Source organism: Lissotriton vulgaris, chromosome 10 (genome assembly GCF_964263255.1).
Source record: "Lissotriton vulgaris chromosome 10, aLisVul1.2, whole genome shotgun sequence".
Taxonomy (NCBI): Eukaryota; Metazoa; Chordata; class Amphibia; order Caudata; family Salamandridae; genus Lissotriton; species Lissotriton vulgaris.
In genome coordinates, this window is record NC_141698.1 from 985,004,290 (window position 1) to 985,026,510 (window position 22,221).

The 22,221-nt window shown below is 46.4% G+C and overlaps 1 protein-coding gene across 12 annotated transcripts in view; it reads right to left on the bottom strand.

Annotated features, from left to right (window-relative positions):
- The window catches only part of PHF14 (PHD finger protein 14), a 1,195,141-nt gene that overhangs the window by 823,037 nt on the left and 349,883 nt on the right, over positions 1–22,221 (bottom strand). For 11 of the 12 annotated variants that reach the window (XM_086941991.1, XM_086941985.1, XM_086941984.1 and 8 more), the window contains one exon: positions 19,048–19,179. The exons of the other annotated variant lie outside the window; for it this stretch is intronic. In XM_086941991.1, coding sequence (XP_086798117.1) covers positions 19,048–19,179 — 132 coding nt within the window. The remainder of the gene's footprint in view (positions 1–19,047; positions 19,180–22,221) is intronic. 12 annotated transcript variants of the gene reach the window in all.

Here is a 22,221-nt window from a genome sequence, read left to right on the forward strand (position 1 = left end):
GCCAACATGTTGCGGATATCTTTTTTTAGCCACAATGTGGCATAATCGCCTCAGTTATTACTCGGCAGATAAAGAACTACCCATCTGTGCAAATACATTAGGCAGAGGGTATGCATCTATCTATACCTCAAACTATCCAGGGTCAACTAAATGTTTGCATCACCATTCACCCTAGCAAAAGATTTAGGTTCCAAGAAATCTACATTTATTTGCTTGGACAACAAAAATAACTGGAATGTTTAGAAAAAAATTATAGGAGCCATCACTAAGAACATACCATCAATGCACAAGAGATCAGATTCATCAGGGGTAAATCTCAACTCGCAAATACCTCCATTTAAGATCACAAAGTAGGGTTTTGTAGTTACAAAATGACTTTATGCTTGAAAATAGATTTGATTACGTCATAGCCCACCACTTTGATGTAGTTTCATGTGTGAACAAATCTGGTACAAGGAGCAGATTGTGACCAGTCAAATGCAGTGATGGCCTTTCCAAGATCTCTGTCTCTACTTTGAGAAAACATGGACAAACTGCACCATTCAGTACACCAGGTGGAGACAACCAAACTTGTAAGGCAGATCAGGGGACCATGATGGAAACATCAGTGAGGGAAATCTTCTCTTAAAATATGGTAAGGTAACTGCTACTTACCAGTATGCATCTGTTCTTGGCATGTAGAGCTGCTGATTCTCACAATGAGCATTAGATCGCCACCTAGTGTTGGGCTTGGATGATTGAAACCTGTTGTCGTCTTGGAAGAAGTCTTTGTAGTCACGAGATGGGTGACTCCTCCCTTGGACGATAGTGCGCATGGACATCGACTCCATCCTTAGATTGTTTTTCGCCATCATGGAGTTAGTAGAAATAGAAAGAAGGGATGTCCATGTGTATATATCTAATCAGGATAGAACTGGAACAGATACAGGTCCCGGGTGGGCGTGTGAGAATCTGCAGCTCTGCATGCCAAGAACAGATGCATACTGGTAAGTAGCATTTACCGTTCGAGGCATATGAGCTGCAGATCTCACACTGAGCATTGACTATACAGCAGTGTTTCCCCTAGTGGTGGGCGCCTGTATCTGTTGAAGTACTTTGAAAGAGCATTTTGAGGACCGCTTGGCCTACTGAAGCTTGCTGTTTTGCTCGCACATCAACAGAATAGTGTTTAGTGAAGGTATGTATTGTAGACCATGTTGCTGCTTTACATATGTCTTATAGACGAATGTTCCCTAAGAAGGCCATAGAGGCTCCTAGTTTGCGTGTGGAGTGTGCTCTAGGAGGAATTGGTGATGTACGTTTTGCATTTCGATAGCATATTTGTATGCATTTTACAATCCACCTAGCAATTCCAGCTTTTAGAGATGGGGTTGCCTTTATGTGGTGGTGAGAAAGTTACAAACAATTGTTTTATTTTTCAAAATGTTTTAGTCCTATCAATGTAATATAGAAGGGCTCTTTTTACGTTTAGGGTGTGTAGAGCTATTTCTGCTACAGAGTCTGGGTTTTGAAAAAACTCTGGCAACTCTACTGATTTGTTTAGATGAAAAGGAGGAATGACTTTAGGTAGGAATTTTGGATTTGTTCTTAGAACCACTTTGTTACGGTGTAGTTGTAAAAATGGTTCTTTTATAGTGAAAGCTTGAATTTCACCTACCCTCCTAAGAGAGGTAATAGCAATAAGGAAAGCTGTTTTCCATGTGATTAATTGCAGGTCGCATTTGGGTAAATGTTCAAAAGTTGGTCCAATGAGCCTAGTAAGAACAATGTTTAGGTTCCACACTGGAGAGGGTGGTAACCTTGGAGGAATTATTCTTTTCAATCCTTCTATAAATGCTTTAATCGCAGGTACCCTAAATAATGATAGATATTGTCTATTTTGTAGGTATGCAACAATGAATGCAAGATGAAGCCTTATAGGTGAATATGCTAGACTACATCTTTGTAAGTGTAGAAGGTAGCAAATAATATTTTGGAAAGAAGCATCCAGTGGATAAATGTGATTATTATTGCATTCAATAGCAAATCTTTACCATTTTGCTGCATAGCAGGCTCTAGTAGTAGGTCTTCTGGCCTCCTTAATCATAGTCATACAGTCTGGTGGTAGGTTAAGGTAACCAAACTCTAAGACTTCAGAAGCCAGATCGCTAGATTCAGTTGGTTTGGAACTGGATGTCTGATGCCTCCATGATTTTGCGTTAGCATGGATGGTGTTAGATACAGTTTTTGGTGTGGAACTATTGAGAGTTCTAGCAGAGTTGTGAACCACAGTTGTCGTGCCCATGTGGGAGCTAATAAGATTATCTTGAGAGACTGTTGTCTTAGCTTGCGTACTACTAGTGGTATTAGTGGGAGTGGCGGAAAAGCGTACACAAATCTGCCTGACCAGTTCGTCATATCGCATTACCCTTGGACAACGGGTGAGGAAACCTGACAGTGAAGGTTGGCCATTTTGCATTTTCGTGTGTGGCGAACAGATCTATTTCTGGATGACCCCACTTGTGAAAAAATGGTAGAAGAACTTTCTGATGTAGTTCCCATTCATGAATCTGTTGTGTCTGCCGACTTAACAGATCTGCTACCTGATTGTGAACACCTGATTGTGAATACCTGGAAGGTGTTCTGCTAGCAGATATAATTTTTTTAAGGAACGGCCCATCTCCAAATGTTCTGTGCGAGCTGGGACAGTTGCAGAGAGTGCCCCCCCCCCCCCGTTTTTGAATATAGTACATGGTTGTCATGTTATCTGTGCGGATTAAGACAGTCTTGTTCTGTACATGTACTTGGAAGGACTTGAGTGCTAGGAATATTGCTAGCAGGTCTAGGTGATTGATGTGGAGCATTTTTTGTTGAGTGGTCCATTTCCCTTGAGTTGTATGGTGTAGGAGATGGGCTCCCCATCCTTTTACTGATGCATCTGTTGTAAGTACTATTTGTGTTTGTGGAACAGGCTCAAGGAACTGCCGCCCTCTGGACAAGTTTTTGGTGTTCCACCACTGCAGAGAGCGATGTGTGCGGCTGTCTACCAACACTAGTTGTCCTTGAGCCTGGTTCCACTAATGTGCTAGACATTCCTGCAATGGGCGCATTTGAAGTCTTGCATATGGAACAATAAAGATGAATGATGCCATCATGCCTTTTAGTTGCATGAACACTCTGGCTGGGAGAGAGTGTTGTGTTTGAAACTTCGTGACTAAGGCTTGGATGCTCTGTATCCTGGCTGCATTGAGATAAGGTAGAGCGGTAGCTGTGTTTATTGTAGCCTAGGTATTGATGTACATGAGAGGGCTGAAGATGTGACTTGGTGTAGTTGATTGTGAATCCCAAGTTGTGCAACGTTTGCATCGTTTACAATGTGTGTTGGGCACACTGATTAAACGACTTGGCTTTTATAAGCCAATCGTCTAGATATGGGAAGACATGGATGTGTTGTCTTCTGAGGTATACTGCTACTACTGCTAGGCACTTTGTAAACACTCTTGGTGCAGTTGTGACTCCGAATGGAAGTACTTTGAACTGATAGTGTTGTCCTTCTAGCACAAACCTTAGATACTTCCTGTGAGAAGGATGTATGGGAATGTGGAAGTAGGCGTCCTTGAGATCTAGTGTAGTAAGGAAATCGGCTTGTCGCAACAATGGGAGCACTTGTAAAGTGATCATATGAAAAATATCTGAGTGTATATATAGATTGAGGGGCCGGAGGTCGAGAATTGGTCTCAGTGTCCCGTCTTTCTTGGGTATTAGGAAATACAGCGAGTAATCCCCTGTTACTTGATGTTGTAATGGAACTATTTCTATTGCGTTTTTAGAAGCAATGAGAGAACCTCTTGTTTGAGCAGCGTTAGATGTTCTGTAGACATTGGACGTTGTCTGGGTGGTATATGTAGAGGGGTAGCTGTACGTTCTGGGCAGTAGCCATACTGGATAATTTGTCTTACCCACTTGTCTGTTGTGATGGAATTCCAGACAGGTAGGAACTGTGTTAGTCAGCCCCCTACTGGAGTGGTATGCTGTTTGGGATGCAGAAGGAAGTCACGGTTTTGTGTTGGGGGAGGTTCGATTATTGTTATTTCCTCGACCTCTTCCCCCTATAGCCTCCCCTAAAAAATTCTCTATTGAAGGATGTTTGTGTGTTGGTTTTAAAGGAAGCTGAATTGTCTGCTCCAACTTATTTGGAGCCTCCTCTATAAAAGGAGCGACAAAAGAAGCCTCTTGCTTGGGTGGACTGCAGAGCTCCCATAGATTTGGCTGTATCAGTGTCTTTCTTCATTTTCTCAAGTGCTGTGTCTACTTCTGGACCAAACAATTGTTGTTGGTTGAGTGGCTGATTCAAGACAGATGTTTGGAAAGGGGCGACCATTCGGTCCCCCCGAACGTATGGTGGAGTACCCCGATCCCCCCGGGAGGCCATCTTGGGCGGGAGGCGAGTCTCGGCTGGTATGCCCGAAGCGGCGTAGCCGGGGCGCGCCTTTTCCCGCCCTGGAGTGGGTTGTCCTAGACACTGACGCGGCCGGCCACGCCCCCGGAGGCAGGCGGAGGCGGGTTTACGCCCGCCCGAAGACGGATAAAAGGAGCAACAAGCCAAGAAAGCATCCTCTTGTTCCTGTGCTCTGAAGCTGCACCTCCCCGCTGCACGTGAGCTCGAGACGGAACGAAGAGCCAATTTTGAGCGTTGTAATTTTGTTTTTGTTTTACAGATATCTTCGTTTGAGAATGCCGGGCAAGAAGGTCGGAAAGCGGGTCGGGACCGATCAGATGCTCCGCATGCTCATAAAGGAGGTAGCCGAGTTGAAGAAGCAGATGGCGGTAAAGAACGGGGAGGGAGGACCGAAGCGAATCGTCGGACCAGCATTGCCGGGAGTAGTCCCTAGCGGGAGAGGCAAGAGGTCCAAGAGGGGGGCACCTGGGGGGGAGGCCCCGGTTCCCGATACTCCGATAGAGGAGCCAATCCCGGTTCCGAAGGAGGGGCATCCGATCCCCGTGGTAGTCACCCCCGTGAACGGGGAAGATATGCCTCCCGAGTTGGCGGCACAACTGGCAGCGTGGTTGGGAAAAGATAGTGAGGGCACCACGGCTGACGACGCCAGGGCTGTAATGAGACAACTGCGGGAATCTAGAGAGGCTGCGAAGGCACCATCTTCTGTTCCCCCACAGGTTCCGGTGGCTGAGACTGCAGCAGGCGCGAGTTCGGCAGCAAGTACAGCTCCTAGTTCAGGTAAGCGGCTACTGCCGATTGCGGGGGAGGGGTCTGTACCCTCACGAAGGGAGAAAGTGGCCCAGCATGTTCCACTTGAAATTAAGGAAAAGATTTGGGCCGATAAGTATGTGAACATGTTTTCTTTGCTTACTGACCATTACGAGATGGAGCATGTGAAGGGCCAAAAAGAGCTTATGCATCCGAGTGTTTGGCGCGCAAAAATGGCCGCCTTTAAGGTCGACGAAAACATAGGTACTTGGGGCAGAGAGTTTGGCATTTTTACCTCCATTATGGGTGAGCGAAGGCCTGAGTTGTTGACAGAGTTGCCTATTTATCAGACACGTATCATGGAGTATTCTCTAGCATACGAGGGCAATCAGTGGTTTTGTTATGACAATATTTTTAGGAAGGCTAAGGAGCACGACCCAGCTCTAACATGGGATTGTTATGACTCCATTTCTTGGCAAAAAATGGAGAATTCAGGCATGTTGAAAGTACCATTGTCGGGGAGTAACGGGGGTGAGTCTTCCCGCCAATCCTCTGGGACACCCTTTCGGACGGGTGCAGGTAACGAGCACCACTCGAAGTCGAGTGGCAACGCAGGTAAAAGGGGGATTTGTTGGAATTTTAACAGGGGAAAATGTACGAGGCCCCAGGGGTCATGCAAGTTTAGACATGAATGTGGGGGGTGTGGACAGTCCTCCCATCCTGAGACCATGTGCAGAGCCAAAACGGGTGATAACGGTGGTAGGGGAAGCGCCAAACAGGTCTGAAATAGTCCGAGGGGCGCCTTTACCTACCCCGATTGATACCATGGCAATGATTCCTTGGCTCAACGAATACCCGGATCATGTCTCCGCTGGGGTGTTGCGAGACGGTTTTTCATATGGTTTCCGCATTCCAGTGGGGGATTTTCGGGGTGAAGCAAGTTGTAAGAACCAACTGTCGGTCCTGCAGCATACGGCGGTGGTACAGGTAAAGATTGGGAAAGAGGTGACTCGAGGGCGTGTTGCCGGTCCATTCGATTTTCCACCGGTTGCTAACTTTGTTTGTTCCCCATTAGGGGTGGTCCCCAAGAAGGACCCGGGTGAGTTTAGGCTAATACATAACTTGTCAGCCCCACGAGGTCTTTCCGTGAATGATGCGATAGACCCGGAAGTGTGTTCGGTGCGGTACGCATCTTTCGATGAGGCCGTCGCCATGTTGAATCGCCTGGGGCCCGGGGCGCTGATGGCAAAATCAGACATCGAGTCAGCGTTCCGGTTGCTCCAGGTACACCCAGACGATCAGCGTCTTCTTGGTTTCATGTTTCAGGGTCGCTATTACATGGATAGATGTATGCCAATGGGATGCTCTATATCTTGTGCTTATTTTGAAAAGTTCAGTTGTTTTCTACAATGGGTATTCACAAGAAAGACGGGTTTTCAGCATGTTATGCATTATCTCGATGACTTTCTGTTCCTGGGGGCAGCCGGGGATCCAGAATGTGGACAGGCTGTAAAAGAATTTTGTGTCTTAATAAATCATTTTGGTGTGCCATTGGCACCAGGTAAGACTGTGGGTCCGGTGGTATATGTAAAGTGATCATATGAAAAATATCTGAGTGTATATATAGATTGAGGGGCCTGAGGTCGAGAATTGGTCTCAGTGTCCCGTCTTTCTTGGGTATTAGGAAATACAGCGAGTAATCCCCTGTTACTTGATGTTGTAATGGAACTATTTCTATTGCGTTTTTAGAAGCAATGAGAGAACCTCTTGTTTGAGCAGCGTTAGATGTTCTGTAGACATTGGACGTTGTCTGGGTGGTATATGTAGAGGGGTAGCTGTACGTTCTGGGCAGTAGCCATACTGGATAATTTGTCTTACCCACTTGTCTGTTGTGATGGAATTCCAGACAGGTAGGAACTGTGTTAGTCAGCCCCCTACTGGAGTGGTATGCTGTTTGGGATGCAGAAGGAAGTCACGGTTTTGTGTTGGGGGAGGTTCGATTATTGTTATTTCCTCGACCTCTTCCCCCTATAGCCTCCCCTAAAAAATTCTCTATTGAAGGATGTTTGTGTGTTGGTTTTAAAGGAAGCTGAATTGTCTGCTCCAACTTATTTGGAGCCTCCTCTATAAAAGGAGCGACAAAAGAAGCCTCTTGCTTGGGTGGACTGCAGAGCTCCCATAGATTTGGCTGCATCAGTGTCTTTCTTCATTTTCTCAAGTGCTGTGTCTACTTCTGGACCAAACAATTGTTGTTGGTTGAGTGGCTGATTTAAGACAGATGTTTGCACTTCCTGCTTAAATCCTGAAATGCGTAACCATGCATGTCGTCTAAGTAGAACACTAGTGTTTATTGCTCTAGATGCTGTGTCTGCTACATTCAGTGCGCACTTGATGGAGGCATTTGAGATTAGCTTCCCTTCCTGTGTAAGGTCATTTGCCTGTGCTTTATATTGGTCAGGTAGATGTTGTCAAAGGGTTTCTAACTGATCAAAGTGAGCCCCGTCGTATCTTGCGAGGAGGGCCTGTGTGTTAGCTATGCGCCACATATTGCTAGCTTGGGCAGCTATTCTCTTGCCTGAAGCATCTATAATCTTTGACGCCTTAGCAGGAGGTGGTACCTCTCCTGATGTCTGTGAGTTTGCTCCTTTTCTAGCATTTAAAAACGACTAGGGAGTCTAAGGGTAGCTGTCCCTTAATGTAGGCAGGATCCCCAGGAGCAGGCCTGTACTTTCTCTCTTTTTTTGGATTTATGATCCTAGCTCATACAGGATATTTAAACGCTTCTGGGGCATGCTTAATGACCCCTTTAATCATAGGTAGTATTTGAACGGACTTTTGATGATGTCCAAAAGTGTCTAGCAAAAAATCTTCTTCTAACTCATCTGAGTGCATTGTGCCATTATGATAGATGGCAGCCCTAATAAGTAAATGTCCAAAACCTATATTGTCTTCTGGAGGAGATGGTTTGGATGGGTTTGGATGTGGATATGGGATATCTGGTACATCCTGTGGGTTTGGGTACTCCCAGTCTGGTGTATCACTTGGGTAGAGAAAAGGCTCATCTGCGTCTCCCCCTCCCCTATGGTATACCTATCCTCATTCTGAGGTGGTGTATGTGGAGGTGAAGAATGAGGAGGAGAATTTCGAGGTGAAAGGTTTGAAGAAGAGGAGGCGAAGGAGAGGGTACAGGAGAAGAAGGGTGCATAAGTGATGTGGCAGAATACTTCTTCTTGACAGGCACTGGAGGTGTAGGTGCTATATCTAATTTCCTCTTTCTGTGTGGCATAGTAGAGACATGTCCAGTTTGTGGATCAATTTAGATCCTTTTTTGCAAGGGATCAGGCTGAAAAAGCTCCTCTTCTTGAGGAACCTCTTTTGGCACCGATTTTTTCGGTTCTTGGCATGGTTGTAACTTGTCTTTAGCCTTAGGAGCTGGTATAGAGTCCTTTGGCATAGTTTTCGGCACCGAAGATATTGTCTTTGGAGTCTAAGCCTGTTTTGTGGGCTTGGAAGCATCGGAAGAAGGCTTTGTGGGTTTCGGCACCGAAGATTTCGGGCTGGAAGCTGTTTTGGTCAGCTTGGAAGCGTCGGAAACAGGCTTCATTATTTTCTGAGCCATCTTGTCTTTAGGAGTCGACGGTTTCAGAGTGTGTTTCGGAACCGGGACTTATTTCGGTTTCGGTGCCAAGGGAGCTGGTGGTATCGGCACGTGCGGTTTGCTCTGTCCCGAGCTACCAGAAGGCTTTAATATTTTCTTCAGAGCCGGGCTCGATGGCGGGGCTTTTGAAGTAGTGTTTCGGTCGCGACTGGGCACCGAAGGCGGAGTTTAGACCTTTGCCTTCAATTTAGGTGTAGGTGCTTAGGCAGGGGGCAGTAGTACTCACGTGTTGACCCGAAGGTATGGAGTCATCGGGGTGGTCTGCCTCAGATACGATTTGGAGATCATCAGAATCTTCCTCTGGGACGCATGGACCTTCGTTGAAGATATCCACTGGTGAAACCCAAACTACAAGAAGATATCATACGCTCATGCTTTGCTATCTCCAGCCACACTGCGTGTCTGATGCACAGAAAGTGAGGCACAACAATGAGATGCTAATGATATAAAGTAACGGGGTGTGGTGCAACATAAGCATTCTGATGTACACAAATTCAATAAAGATGCACTGTCGGCTATATGATGTTAGTAGCGACATATTGGCTTGAAAGAACAATGAATGTTATTAAGACGTTTTGAACATTCAAATATAAAATTAACTCAGTTTCCATCTCAGGTGCTGGACTGGTGGCATTTGGGGAGGTCATTCATTCCGTCCCAACCAGGAGGCTGAGCTGGCTAGTTCTTCTTTTAACCTGTTCCCACCTACTCTGTTTACTCCCCTATCACCCCCCCATTTTCACTTCCAATCTGTGAGTGCTGTCCGCTCTTCCACCACACACACTAGAGCATAGAAATTATTCCCAACCTTTTGGAAAATCTCTTCCACCTGATCCGACTTGAAGACTCGGGCTCTGGTACTCACTGTCGGTTGCAAACAGCAGAGGAGACGGGGGCACTAACGAAACATAGCTGGAATTTATTTGGCGCTCTATAGTGGTCAAAGGGCTGTTGACAAGCTTACTGTTGCAACTTGGGGAACAAACTCATTTCCTGGGTATCCTTAGTCTGTATGGATGCTGGCACTATGGATAAACCAGAAAGCTAATCTTCACACCATGGCTGATTCTCAGGGGTATGGGACAAATGTGCACCACAGTGAGAGACCCAGCAACCAAGGTTAAAGGTAATTGAGTCATTCACTGACAAAAAACATCAGTAGTGAGGAGGAAAGATAGCCACCTTAGTGGACGTATATCATTACATTTCCTCCTTGCTGCCAATATATGCCATCTCCCTGGGCCCAGCCACCAAGCTTGATTTTAGAACTCACAAATACTCAACCCTGTGCTAAAGGTTAGAAAAACTGTTAAGAGATGGAGGCCGCCACAATGATCTGCTGACCTGAGTTTGGGAACACAGACCAGTTTAGTTGCCAAGGATGCCCGGTGTGGTCCTGGGATGTAAAGCCCAGATCACATTCAGAGCGTGGATACCCCACCACTATTCATGTGTAGAGATATTCATTCCAAACTCGCATTGGTAAAGGCTTTTGCTTAGGGCTCACCTGCAGCCATTGAGAGTAATAGATGTGAGGACGGGGGTTGGGGGGGTTGGGGGGGATGGGAAGGCCCGAGACCCTGAAAGAGGATGCACAAAATGGAAAGGCACCTCAAGGCTCAGTGCCTTCATCAAGGCCCGGAATCATAGATATCAGGAAAGGTGGCAGCCAGTGTTGCAATTCTATGGCAGGACCGGAGGCTTCGGATTATGCTTTCTTCTTTCGCTTTTATTTTTTACAGCAGCAACACCAAACATCAACATAACTACATTTCCCATGAACACTTGGGAAAAACAATAGTCTTATCGGGAGTCCTTTGTCTGTGTCCGCTCTCTGACCAGCTCCCATAGTGCACCCCTGCTGTTTCCTCTTCCTTTGCTGCTCAGCAGCAAGATAAGTCGTTTTTGGCTTCTCTCCTGGGTTTTGGGGGGTGTTGTCAGTATATTTACTACTTTTGGGCAAAGTGCTTGTGTGTGCCTTTATTTTCAGATCCCCTCTTAATCGCGGGATGCTTCTTGAGTGCCTAACGCAATTTTAGCCCCAGTGAGCAATGTGGTATGGTCCTCCCACCGCTAGAGGGCAGACGCTCCTCTCTCAGGTCAGCGCGAGTGTGGGTCATCTCTCACTGCGTTTTCAGCCCGCTGCCCTCAGAGAGCCTGTTCTGCCTCCTACCACCCGGTGTGACACCCTGAGGGGTCAGATTTACCCGTTTTTTATCTGTGGGAACGCCCTGGTGGGTCAGTATTCAGCTTGATTAGACACCCGGTGAGGTCGTATTTTCGCACTATTTTCTGGTGGTGCTGTTGGACACTGTCCCGGGTGGTTGCCCTGTGATTGCGAGGGTTGGAGTGTCCCCAGGGCTTGGCCCTTGTATTGTATGCCTGTGTGCCACCCATATTCGTCTGGGCCCCCTCCCAGCTCTTAATTGGTGCCTTTGAGGGCTCCCTTAATTTCTGTTGCCTGCAGCTCTTGTGTACCTGCGGAGCCTAATTTACCTCTTTGATGCAGGGAGAGCAGGGCCAGTACCCAGAGGAGGACCCTTTTAACTACGTCCCCTGGGATGATGATTTCTATCAAGCGGAGGACGACTATTTACAAGGCCGTAGATCAGGCCATGGTTCCCCTTGAGCAGCGCCTTTCAGCACGGTTGGATGAGGCTTAGGTAAAGTTGGCGGCCCTTATTCCTACTCAGGCCCCCCCCTCCCTCTTTCCCTCATAGCAAAAAACCCTGCACTGAGGGGGTATACATTGACGCGTTTCCGCGTGTTAAAAGTGCATTTTTAGAGCTGGAAGTTCCCCAGCAGGTCCCATTGCCCAAGGCTGAAAATCTTCCGCCTACCCCACGGACCACTTCCCCTGACCCACTGGACGATGGGGACTCCCCAGACAAGGATGAGGAAGCCTGTTCCCCTAGCTCCCTACCCAGACCCCTGTCTCGGCAGGGCCATCTGATATGTTGGACCCGGACGATATTGTCCACCCTCAGTCTTCAGGCTGGGTACCTGGGAACAAAGTAGCCCATTATGTGGCGAGTCGTCTGCATAAGCATGTAGATATAGACGCTTGCAGCCGCCTCAGGACGGAATGCCCACACCCCACCTTAGAAGGGAAGGTGGCATTGACTCCTGACATGGACCCGAAGATGGCGACATTTTTGGCGAAGTTTGAAAGGGAGCCTAGGAAGGGTATCCACCGCTCATGGCGTAACTGCCAAGATAAGTTGCTGGATGCGGTAGGCCCTATGGCCAAAATATTGGACATGGGCGAGGAGGCCAAGGTGTTGGGGGACCTGATCTCCCCGGAGGTTCTCTCTAACAGGGCGCAGCGGGCGATTGTGTTCCTTGGGAACGTCAACTGCGTGCTCTCTACAGAGAGACGGAGGTCACTCCTTATTAAAATCGACCCCAAGTTGGGTGACCTCGTCTCTTCAGAGCAGGGCTGGACTGGAAACAACAACCGGCCCTAGCAAAGTGCCCGGTCGGGCCCTCGCCCCGCCCCACTGGGGGGGGTGTTGGAGGTGCCGCCGAGCTCTTTGCCGGGGCCGGTTATCGGCCGATTTTGGTACAGGGCCGATTTTGCAGCTATGAAGCCAGCAGCAGGAAGAGGTGAGTGTACTGACCTCGGCAAGCTTGCGGGTAGGGGGAGGTGGGGCGCTTGGCGCAGTTCTTCCCGGCTTGGGTTTCCCTCACAAGCGGTGCTTGGGCGCTGCAGACGGTCCAGGGCTACCAGGTTGAGTTTCATGGCCGTCCATGTCAGCCGTATCGTTCCCGCCACATTACTTTATCGCAGCGAGATGCACAATTGGTGCGCGAAGAGGTATTCGCCCTCCTCCAAAAAGGGGCAATTTGTTGTGCGCGCGAGCATCCAGGGGGCTTTCTCAGCAATCTCTTTTTGGTCGACAAGGTCGACGGTGGCCAGTCATCAATTTGAAAGAGTTCAATGAATGGCTTATATACTGCCATTTCAAAATGGAGGGCATACAACTCCTGTGGGATGTGTTGCACGCATCCAATTGGATGGTCAGACTCGACCTGAAGGATGCGTACCTGACGGTGCCTATTTTTCCACCCCATCGGCGTTTTCTACAGTTCAGGTGGGACGGTCAGGTTTACGAATTCACCACACTCCCTTTTGAACTCTCCTTCGCTCCGTGGTGCTTCACGCAGGTCATTCAACCAGTAGGGGAGTTCCTGTGGGCGCGGGGTGTGAGGATGATTGTTTACCTGGACGATATGCTGTTTTTGGACCAGTGTCCCAAACGGCTGTCATCCTAGTTGCAAACTGCAGTCAACCTCCTTCAGGGGCTGGGATTCTTTATCAACGAAAGGAAGTCCCTCTTGGTTCCCGTCCAATGTGCAACATTTTTGGGGTTCAACATAGATTTAATGTCTTCCACACAGACTTCCCGCCAAGAAAATGTCATAGATCAGGCACAAGCTGCGCCAGACTCTGGAGAAGCCTCCGATATCTCTCCGTCTGTTGGCGGGGTTGGTTGGTCTCCTTTCGTCTTCAATTCAGGCCATATTTCCGGGGGCCTTACATTACCGAGCCATGCAGCGCCTTAAGGCATATCACCTCAGACAGGGCCTAAGATACTCTCAGCTGATTCCTTTGTCGGAGGAAGTGAGGGACGAAATGCAATGGTGGCTCACGCACATGGAGGCTTGGAATGGCCGTACAATATTCGGTTCAGCCCCGGACATAGTTATCGAGTCGGACGCCAGTCGCTTCGGCTGGGGGGCCAGAGCGGAAAATTTTCCACAGGTGGCACGTGGTCCACTCACGAGCAATCGTTACACATCAACTGCTTGGAGTTACTAGCGGGGTCTTTTGCTGCTCAATGCTGGACGAAGGACAGGGTGCAGTTGTGTGTCCTCCTCAGGATGGACAATGTCTCAGCGGTCCGGTTTATCAACCAACTGAGGGGTACCAGATCCAAGATGCTGGCGGACCTAGCCAGGGATTTTTGGCACTTTTGCATGGACCACCAGGTATCGGTCACAGCAGAGTACCTGCCGGGACAGAAGAACGAGGTGGCCGATTGGCACTCCCATCACCTTCTGGATGCCAGTGTGTGGAAGCTGGATCCGCAGATTTTCTCCCTACTGTTGGAAAAGTGGGGTCCCTTCTAAGTGGATCTGTTTGCGTTGCGCCTGGACCATCAACTTCGGAGGTTCTTCAGTTGGCGGAAGCGACAGATGCTTTTCTCCAGGATTGGTAGGGGGAGCAGGGGTATGCGTTTCCCCCGTTTTCCATGATGACGGAAGTGTTGGCGCTGCTGCAGCGCCAGTTGGCGGAGGTAGTGTTGATCACGCATTGGTGGAGGTCTCAAGTTTGGTTTCCGGTTCTACTTGAACTTTCTTGGAATTTCCAATCCAACTCCCCCACTCCTCACATTCTGCTCAATCCCGACCTGGTTCCTCACCGGTTAGTCCAGGAGCGATCAATGAGGCTGATGGCCTGGAGGATCTCCGGCGTCGCTGGTCGCTCACAGGCCTATCGGGAAAGGCTGAGGACCTGCTCTCCAAAGCATGGGCAGATAGCACGACGAAGAGATACAGTTCAGCCTGGCATAGATGACGTGGTTGGTGTGTGCGACGGGGTTTTGATCCCGTGGAGGCAGATATAGTCCACATCCTTAATTTCTTGGCGAGTTTGGCTGAGGAGGATCTGGCCTATCGGTCAATCAACACCTTCTGTTGGGCGATCTCGCTGGTCATATGGTGGTGCAGGGTTCCCCGGTGGGTGAAAATCTTTTGGTGTGCGGTCCCTGAGAGGGATTTGCCTCTCACTGCCCCCGGAGTCACGTAACTCGGTCCTCTGGGACGTGAACAGAGTTTTGAACCTTTTTCTATCCTGGCAACCGAATAGGTTTCTTTCCCGTAAGGAAGTAACAGCCAAATTAGCAATGCTGTTGTGCCTGGTGTCCTGCAGGCGGGTTTCGGATGTACGGGCCCTAGACATTTCTGCCAGAGTCTTTTCACCGGATGGAGTGTCTTTCAAAGTAGGTAGACGGACCAAGTCCAACACAAGGGTTATTTCGTATCCGGCTTTTCCAGACTCCCCTAAACTGTGTGTAGTGCAAAGCCTCCGTGCTTATGAAGAAATGACTGATGATTCCCGCCATCTGGGCGAAAGACAACTTCTCATTTCATTGCGCAAACCGCACAAAGCAGTTTCATCCCCGATTGCCAGGTGGGTGCGTTGGGTAATGGAGGAGGTGGGGATTGATACCAAGCAACTTGGTGCTCATTCAGTGAGAAGGGTGATGGTCTATAAAGCTTTTGACCTAGGTGCACGGTTAGAGGATCTGATGCGGGCGGCCGATTGGTTCTCAGATTCCACCTTTAAGAGGTTTTATTTGAAACCGGTTTTGGAGGTGGCAAGGCTAGTTGTCGACAAGCTTTGAACTGGCATAATCCGAAGACTCCGGTCCTGTCATTGATTTGAAAACTTGCCTAGCCTCCGTGCTGGTAAGTTTCAATTCTATTAAGGACTCGGAGGCGAGGATTATCCCTCCCAATGACTTCGAAGAAGTGGACCCAACCCGTAAGACTGTAAGTAATCCATTCATGTGCTTTTTCAGCTTAGTTACGAGTGTTGATGTATTGTACGGTTATCTCTCCATGCAACATGTTCAGTTGATTGAGGTTCTGACTCTGCCCCTTTTGCAGGAAATGACGGTCCCAAACAGGATGCGTGAAAACTGACCAACATTTGCTTCGCGCGAAGAAAGAGGCAGAGGAAACAGCAGGGGTGCACTATGGAAGCTGGTCAGAGTGCGGACACAGATAAAGGACTCCCGATAAGACTTTTGTTTTTCCCAAGTGTTCATGGGAAATTTTTGTTGATGTTTGTTGTTGCTGCTGTAAAAAATAAAAGCCAAGGAAGAAGGCATAATCCTCGCCTCCGAGTCCTTAATAGAATTGAAACTTACCAGCACGAAGGCTAGGAAAATTTTCATTCAGGAGGTTAAAGTACACATCACTTGGGGGAGGGGGAGGGAGGGGGAGGGGGAAGTGGCGAGCATTTTATTGATACTGATAGAAAACAAAAAGTGTGTCTGAATAAGAACATACGAGTAAGTTACAAAAAAACTGCTTGCTTTGATGCTCACCAAGGATAAAACGAGAGCTGTATTTTAATAATTTCTATTAGACGATGATTTCATTCTAGTGCCCTAATAAAAATCAAAACAATGGTCTTGTAACTTTTTTTTTTACTTAGCTTCCATCGACTATAGGATTTCAATGTACCTGCATAGTATCCTTTTAATGTTTTTAATTACAGTGCTAGAATCCTTATTATTTTTCCATTAGGTTTGAAGAGCAAGATGTTTGCGCCATTCATGGCAACATATTGTATTTTATGCTTATTTCAAGCACCTGTGGGTGACATTCCGATAGTCACTTGATTTCTTTGCTCACAGCAATTGCCTTGAGATACTGTCAAACATATCTTAGGAGTGCTTTAGTCTCACTGTTTTTAGGTTGAGCCTGAGCAGCGCATGCGCTGCTCTGCAAGGCAAACTGTATTCGGCATATGGGCTATTGGGAACGTTGGGCACGCCCACCGCTTCTGTTTGGTTAGCTAGGCCGCTTTTTAAAACTCCTTTTCTCTGGTTGGTTAATATCGTGCATCTGTCCTGCCTTTCAGTGCTTGGTTCCCTCCCAGCGGACATCACCAATTGATTATTTTGGTTGGACCGCTCTGGCCATCTCTTGACTCCTCGGTGGCACACCCTCCCCTCATCCCGTCACACACAAATGCAGCATTCATCCATGTCAATATATGGAGGAGGAACATTTAGGCCCTTTTCTACATGCCACTGGCCTGCTGAAGAAAGTTATGGGTTCCCAGAGGTAAGATTAAACAAGCATTTATAATGTAATGAATTTGGCATTACGGAAAGTTTGACCTATTGGCATTGCAAATAATATTGCAACGCCAATTGCTCAAAGTTTCAGTAATGCATGATCTATTGCACTAGAAATGCTTGTTCTATTGGCCTGTGTGTGCGTCCTTCAGTCTCTACTAGTGAGAAGGAAGGATGGCGAAGCAAGCACAAAAAAAGACATTTAAAAAAAGAATAATTCAGTAAAGAAGCACTGGCGAAGCCAAAAGCTCTTGCCTTTATAATGAGTGCCTGTTGGCTTTGTTTTTATCTGTAATGTATTGTTTAAAAAAAGTAGAAGAAAATACATTTCAAATTAGTGAATGGAAAAGCAACCATATCTTACAGTATCTCAAAACAGAACATTGTATTCAATGTTTTCACTCTTTATAAATGGCAAGGGTTATTGTTCTAATATTTTTCACTCTGAAAACAGCATAGAATATAAAAAGAATAAGGAGGTGTCAAAAAGTAAAGGAAACTACTAGCCACGGCCTAATTTACTTTGCACATGATTTTGCATTTGGTTCTCTGTAATAACTCAGGGAAGAGATTTATGGGTCTCCAGGAGAGGTGTTGTGCTAACTATACCTTCTGCCTAAGATGGCTGTCAAGTAAGAACACCAGGTGGCCCTTCTCCCAGTGGCATAAAAGCCTTTGTTTGCCAAAGCTGGTGCTTTCATGTAATGTACGCAATGAAGAAAATAAAACAAATTCCTAGTAAAAATATTATTTTTTAAATGTATTTAGCTTTTACAGACCAGCTGGAAGGTAAGGGGAGTAACACTGAACGGGGGGGGGGGGGGGTTGTGGGATGTGAAGGGAGCAGCACATAGGCGAAAGAGCTAGAAAACACAAGCAGTCCCATGGAGTGTTGAATTAAAAAGAGAAAAGTAGACCCATACATGTGAGCAGTAGAAGAATACAAGTCAGCCACCCAAAAGGATTACAAAAAGGTAAAAAAGCTACGCTTCAAAGAAGGGACAAACACAGGAAGAGGAAGGCAAAGCCATTGAATAAGAAGCAAGCACATGAGTGGCAATAAATCCAACAAATGGTAAGCAAAGAATGGCCTGTAAACCCATGGACGTTCAGAATAGATCTTTCAAAAACAGCTTGCACTCTGCGGTAGGCTGGAAATTAAAGAATTGCATTTTTTCTGTTCCAAATACTTCTTTTAGATGCTCTTGCCTGCTCTCCCTCCCCAGTACTCCCGGGTAAACAAGCATCTTACAGCAAAGCATACCTTTATCAATGTTTATTAACAACAGTTTCCGCAAAATGAAAGTGCTGAAAACAAGAATTGTTTAATCCTGGAGAAGCACGTTGAAACGTAAAACAAAAGATGCATAAATGACTATCAGATAGCAAACTATTTATGACTAAACGAGTAGAACGTCTATGTTAGGGTTCAACAGAGAAGAGTGAGCAACAAATGCACACAGGTGGTGCTACACAAAGTACCAAAATAATGCTGCAATTCAGTGGTAAGAGAAAGTAGAACAGGGTGAGTGGGAAGATGCTGGAGAGAGTCAGAATAGGAGGAAGAGCATATAAGTGATTGCCTAGAGTTTAGAGAGGAGACTGGTGCTGAAACGGATCCTGTAAGAGATAGAGCTAGAGTGGGTTATAGCAGAAGCACCATGGGACTTTCTCCAGCATCAGTTTGGCCTCAGAGGCACTTTGATCAACTCCCTCTTTCTGGGTAGCACAAAATGTTACAATCCTTCAAATAAAATGCGTTAAAACTTCAGTGCTTCACTTCCTATGAGAAATGCTGACTTTAACAATAGTTGGAGCATACTTTTCCACAATAACCAGGAAAAGTAACAGTATCTCTATTTCGCACAAATGCGAACAGTAGCTACGTAAAGAAGACTGCAGCAATCATATACCCCGCTAGTGTGAAAGTATGTCTGCCACTCTATGTGAAGTGATACTTTGATTTTACGAGACACCAGGAGAACGGCAAGAAGGTTGCCTCTGAATCACTAGGACACACACGTCATCACATAAGGTAAATGACTTCACCAGGGCACTCATGGCTTAACCGAATAATAGGACCGCTGAACGACTGCAGTAAAATGCACTTCATAACGTGACTTGAATTTCTGAGCATGTCATATCTGTGGGCACCCAGATTTACCTAAATTGCAAGTTGGATAGAGTAAATATCTAATTTGTATCCCGTACGTTACGCACATCCAATCACAATCCTAAATAAGTGGGAAAATATGGGCACATTTAGATATTTCATGGAGGATATATGCCAACGTTATCAGAAATGGAGACAAAACTTGGATTCTTACCAGTAGCTGTTTTTTGTTTTTTTGGGCATTCTTGTGAGAGGAGGGTCCAGACAGCCAAGATGGTAATAGAGTTTACAAGTATCACACAGCAAAAGTAAGTGCTGATCATGGTTCTTTTTGCAGATTCCACAGCTGCACAGATATAAAAACCAAACAGAGTACATGGGTAAAGAGCAATTATTAAGCGAAGAGACAGTGTAAATTGCACATTGTAAGCAATGCTGCTGAAATCCATAATGCCTCTTTCAGCCCTTTTCCCCATTTACTCCAGAATTCGGTAAAATTGGACTACGTTTTCTAGCTCTTTCAGAGTGTGGTTTCTCGGCATTCATTTAAAAGTTACCTCTATCACCATTTCTGATATGCTTACCATTCTGATAAGCATCTGTTTGTGAATACAATGCTTTGTAAATAACCATCATTCCGAATTTGTCATTCCATAGCACATGTGGCATCCTGCCAATGCTCATGGGCGATATCTTGGGCCAAAGCGCGTGTCCCGGAGAAACAGTAATATGGAGAATGAATCCTTATCTCCAGGTGGGACCCGCTGGTTCCATTCCACTAGGAAGATCTAACGTGGTGGGTTGGTGTTTTTGAGTACTGGAGAATTAGAGTACAGCATTCTAGCTGTCTCAGAAAAAAAAAACACGAAATCGTATGGAGGAAGGATTCCTATATTTTCTCTGTATCCTATGCGCTATTTGGTGTTCAGCGTGCCGTAATCAAAAGGAAGCTTTATACTTACTGCTTCCCTAGACAGGCATATGTTTTAGCTCTATGAAGACACCAATACTTAAACTATGCAAGGGTAAAATTCAATTTTCCATATCACGAGAGTGCCCTCTTCTATTCATGCCGGTTTGAAATTACAACTACTACGACATGCAGAACAAGCAATGCCAGTGTCAATGATCTATCAGGTTATATACGGATTGCCACACAATGCAGAAGTTTCTTTCATTCTCTACCAACAGCCACAAAGAAAAAATCTCAAGCAGTTTACCTCGCTGAATAACTGGGCCTCACTGTTGAACCACTCCAGTATGAGATAAAAACAATTGCAATAAGAAGAAACACTGTTCTGGGGTTAATGTGTCCCTTTGCAGGGGGGGGGGGGGTGCGTGGCATAGTAATCCAAATGCACAGCTCCTTTGTGTGAATACTCAGACGATTTTGCATACTGTGCCCTTTTGTAAAGAGACAGATAAACAAAGAAATGGAATGGTCCTTACAGAAATCCTCAGTATGATACAATGACTCAAACATGGTGTTGCTGTCTAATTGAGAATCCTTGAAGGAAAGGGACACTCTCACCCACCATCTCAAGCCCACTCTCACTGTTAAACCTTCCGGTTTATATACCATATGCCAGGAACAGATCTGGGAATGTCCATGATTTCTTGCAGGGATATGGAGACACTTAGTAAATCAGGCTGCACTACTCTTTTAGAGCATGGTCAAGAACAATGGATTGGCTTCTTAAATGACAAATATCAGCAAATGGGAGGATGGACTAGTCTCTAGAGAAGCATTTCCACTCACCATATTGTTGCATTACTTCAAACTGGTTGGCTTTATTCTCATTTATGTACTTGCTTCTTATTCAACGGCTTTCCTTCCTCTAGTTGGGGTTGTCCCTTTAAAGGAGCATAGCTTCTTTACCATTTTTTTTATTGCATCCTTTTACTGAACATAATCTAGGAACTACTACTTTTCTTCTTTGCATTCCAGCGCTCAATGCAATCGCATGTGTTTTCTTGCTCTCAGCCAAACATGCTGCTTAATTCTGATCCTAGCACTTATGCATCTTTCCATACTACTAGCTAATGTTTATTTCTTATTTAAAAAAACACACCCAAGCTTCTTATTGCTTTCTTGTCCCCCACTGTTCCATTGTGCAACTGCACCACTCTCCCTTCCCCAAAATACCATTCCCTGCCACCACTGCACCAACCCTCTTTCATTGCTCTCCCAGGCCCATCTCTGTCAGGTTCATTTTTAGGTCTGGCACTTGCCAAGACCTTTCGATTTAACTAAAATACTATGCATAATATACTTACTTAAAGGGGCTTGCAGCCACTTGTCTTCACCCATTGGTCTGTTGTGTCATTCCCATTTTAATTCCTCCCACTATAGCATGGGGCAGTCGGTCAGCGTACTTAAGCCTTTGGTTAACATCACTCTGAGTGACTGCCTTTTGCTCTTTCACAAGGTAAACATGGGCACACATGGAGTTCTCTTTTCTGCCAGTTTTGCCTAATGGGATAGTAGGAAACAGTTGAAGTGAGCACAGGTCATGTGCCAGCTTCATCAGTTCCTGTCTCCTTCCAATGCGGTTGTAATTTATTTCTGACCTGCACTGCTGCTTTTTCCCAGCATACCATATTGTATTTCTGGACTATGTTTCACCAATTGTTTCTTGATAAATTTTGCCCAGGAAGATGGCCAAACTGTACGGTGTTTAATTTGCAGCACACCTGTAACCGTTTTATTTAAACATAGGTGGGGTGCAATTTGGATTTTAGGTTTGAGTATATAATATTTTACACTATGAGCCCCTCTTTCCTTCCTTCTTTCTTTGCCTTCCCTTTTTAGGTCGAGGACCGTAGGCTGCGCTTGCGCAGTTCGGTCCAGAGATTTAATGTTTTTTAAAATGGGGGCTTGAACCCGCCCATCTTCTCCATTGGCTGGCTTCCTAAACGGAGGCCAGCCATTGGAGGAGAGGGGCGTCACTCCGTTCAAGCCCCGTCTTTTTCAGATTCGGGGGCGTTTTTTTCCGCTTCTTTCTTGGTTTCTTTCTCTCCTCTTCCCATTACCTTCCAGTCAATGGGAAGAGGAGACAACGAAAACCACGTCCCGAATCTGAAAATGTCGGCGCTTTTCTGAAGCCATTTCTGCCAGACCGCGAAGAAGTAGAGAAGGTGCTGTGCTTGTTGGCGTTGGCCTGCTTCCTGTTAGGGGCCTCATGCTGGTAAGGGTGTCGCTTCCCTTTGTGTTATAAATCCTCTTGTCCTTTCAGTCCCCACACTGCAACCCTTTCCCTGATCCCCTCAATGCGAGCCCTCTTCCCCAAATCCGTGCGGTTTTTGGCACACACTGTATTGAGTGCTCGTGGTATCTTGTAATCTGGGATTAGGCACAGTTCAGTGCGCTGCCTGTTCCCAGTACCCC